The sequence below is a fragment of the Limulus polyphemus genome, unplaced genomic scaffold, assembly GCF_000517525.1.
Source record: "Limulus polyphemus unplaced genomic scaffold, Limulus_polyphemus-2.1.2 Scaffold1205, whole genome shotgun sequence".
Lineage (NCBI taxonomy): Eukaryota > Metazoa > Arthropoda > Merostomata > Xiphosura > Limulidae > Limulus > Limulus polyphemus.
In genome coordinates, this window is record NW_013666815.1 from 248,923 (window position 1) to 250,352 (window position 1,430).

Genomic DNA, 1,430 nt, shown 5'->3' on the forward strand with positions numbered 1-1,430 from the left:
GAATTAAATGAATTAAGCTGCGAAGTTCTTGTTTTATAAGCGAACTAAGTGGTTTAAGTACTAATTTAGATCCGAGTTAAGCTGTACGACTATCAATGTAGATCCGAGTTGAGCTGCGTAACTCTTCATACAACACTTTTTCAAGCCGCGTGGCTTCACACCCATTATATTATTTTAGTTGTCAACTCGTAATGTGACAATCATCATCAAACTAAACCCTAAATTTGCCGATAGGGTTATGAAACACATTTTTCTGAATTATTTATGTTTACGACTTTGATGGTTACAGAGATCCTAACGATACACGAGTCACAACTACAAATACACATAAAAACGTTAAAAAAATCCATCAGTATTACAGTTCATTTCATTAATAATTTCTAAGGTCTTTTAAAGTAAGTTGCTCTAACAAGGAGGAAAACACACACACACAAAACATAAATTTATTCAAAATTACGGTAAATGGCGTAAAAATATGTCGGTGATTTTAGGGTTAACACACACACACTTTGGTAATGCAATAACCCAGTTAACACATAAGCTGCTACGTGACAAAAATTTGACATACAGTTAAGCAAGGAAGAACTTATTTTAACACTTACAGTCCGCGTAACCACTTTTAACACCAGAATTAAAGTTGATAAACAAAAACCAACTAATTGTAATAACCTGTTTGGTTTCTCTTCAGGATATTGTTGTCGAGGTCGATGAGACTGGTAATATCTTAGATCCTGAATTCCGGTTAGCTTACTACAGAGAAGATGTTAGCATCAACCGCCATCACTGGCACTGGCACATCGTCTATCCTGCCACCTGGCGGCCAGATGTCATGCACAAAGAGAAGGACAGGAAGGGAGAACTCTTCTATTACATGCACCAGCAGATGTGCGCCCGGTAAGAACTTTACAACTTTAATCTTGATACAACATCTGTTTGGTCATCAACTCAAATCAAAGGAACAAGAAAGTAAACAGCTGATATCACGAGTCCTTGTATATGGTATAACGCTTTTCGGAAACTAATGAGCAGTTTTTTATATGGTGTTAATAGTTATTTTTTAGCATTTCATTTGTTAGTTTAAGAGCAAAGCCACATTAGCCATCTGTTGTGTCCACCGCGGGGACCGGACCCTGGATTTTAGCGTCGTAAGTTCGCAGACTTACCGCTGTCCCACCAGGGTACTTATATTTCATATCTCTTGTGTTAGGAATAACACTATAATTTTTAGCGATTCTACATGCTCATAACACCACACATAAATCTCGACGGTTGAATGGTGAAAGAAACAAAAAAGTTAAGCCTCTGTTTGCTTGTAATTAAGTTACACAGTGGGCTATCTGGGTTGTGCCCACCAGGAGTATCGGGGCTCGATTTTTAGCGTTATAAGTCCGTAGACTTACCGCTGAGTCATTGTGTGTGTGTGTGTGTGT

At 38.0% G+C, this 1,430-nt stretch overlaps 1 protein-coding gene across 1 annotated transcript in view; it reads left to right on the top strand.

Moving 5' to 3' along the window:
• The first annotated feature begins 692 nt into the window (after positions 1 to 692).
• LOC106462602 (hemocyanin F chain) overlaps positions 693 to 1,430 on the top strand; it is a 36,572-nt gene continuing 35,834 nt past the window's right edge. Inside the window, exon 1 of the mRNA XM_022389895.1 lies at positions 693 to 894. Coding sequence (XP_022245603.1) covers positions 830 to 894 — 65 coding nt within the window. The 5' untranslated portion in view covers positions 693 to 829. The remainder of the gene's footprint in view (positions 895 to 1,430) is intronic.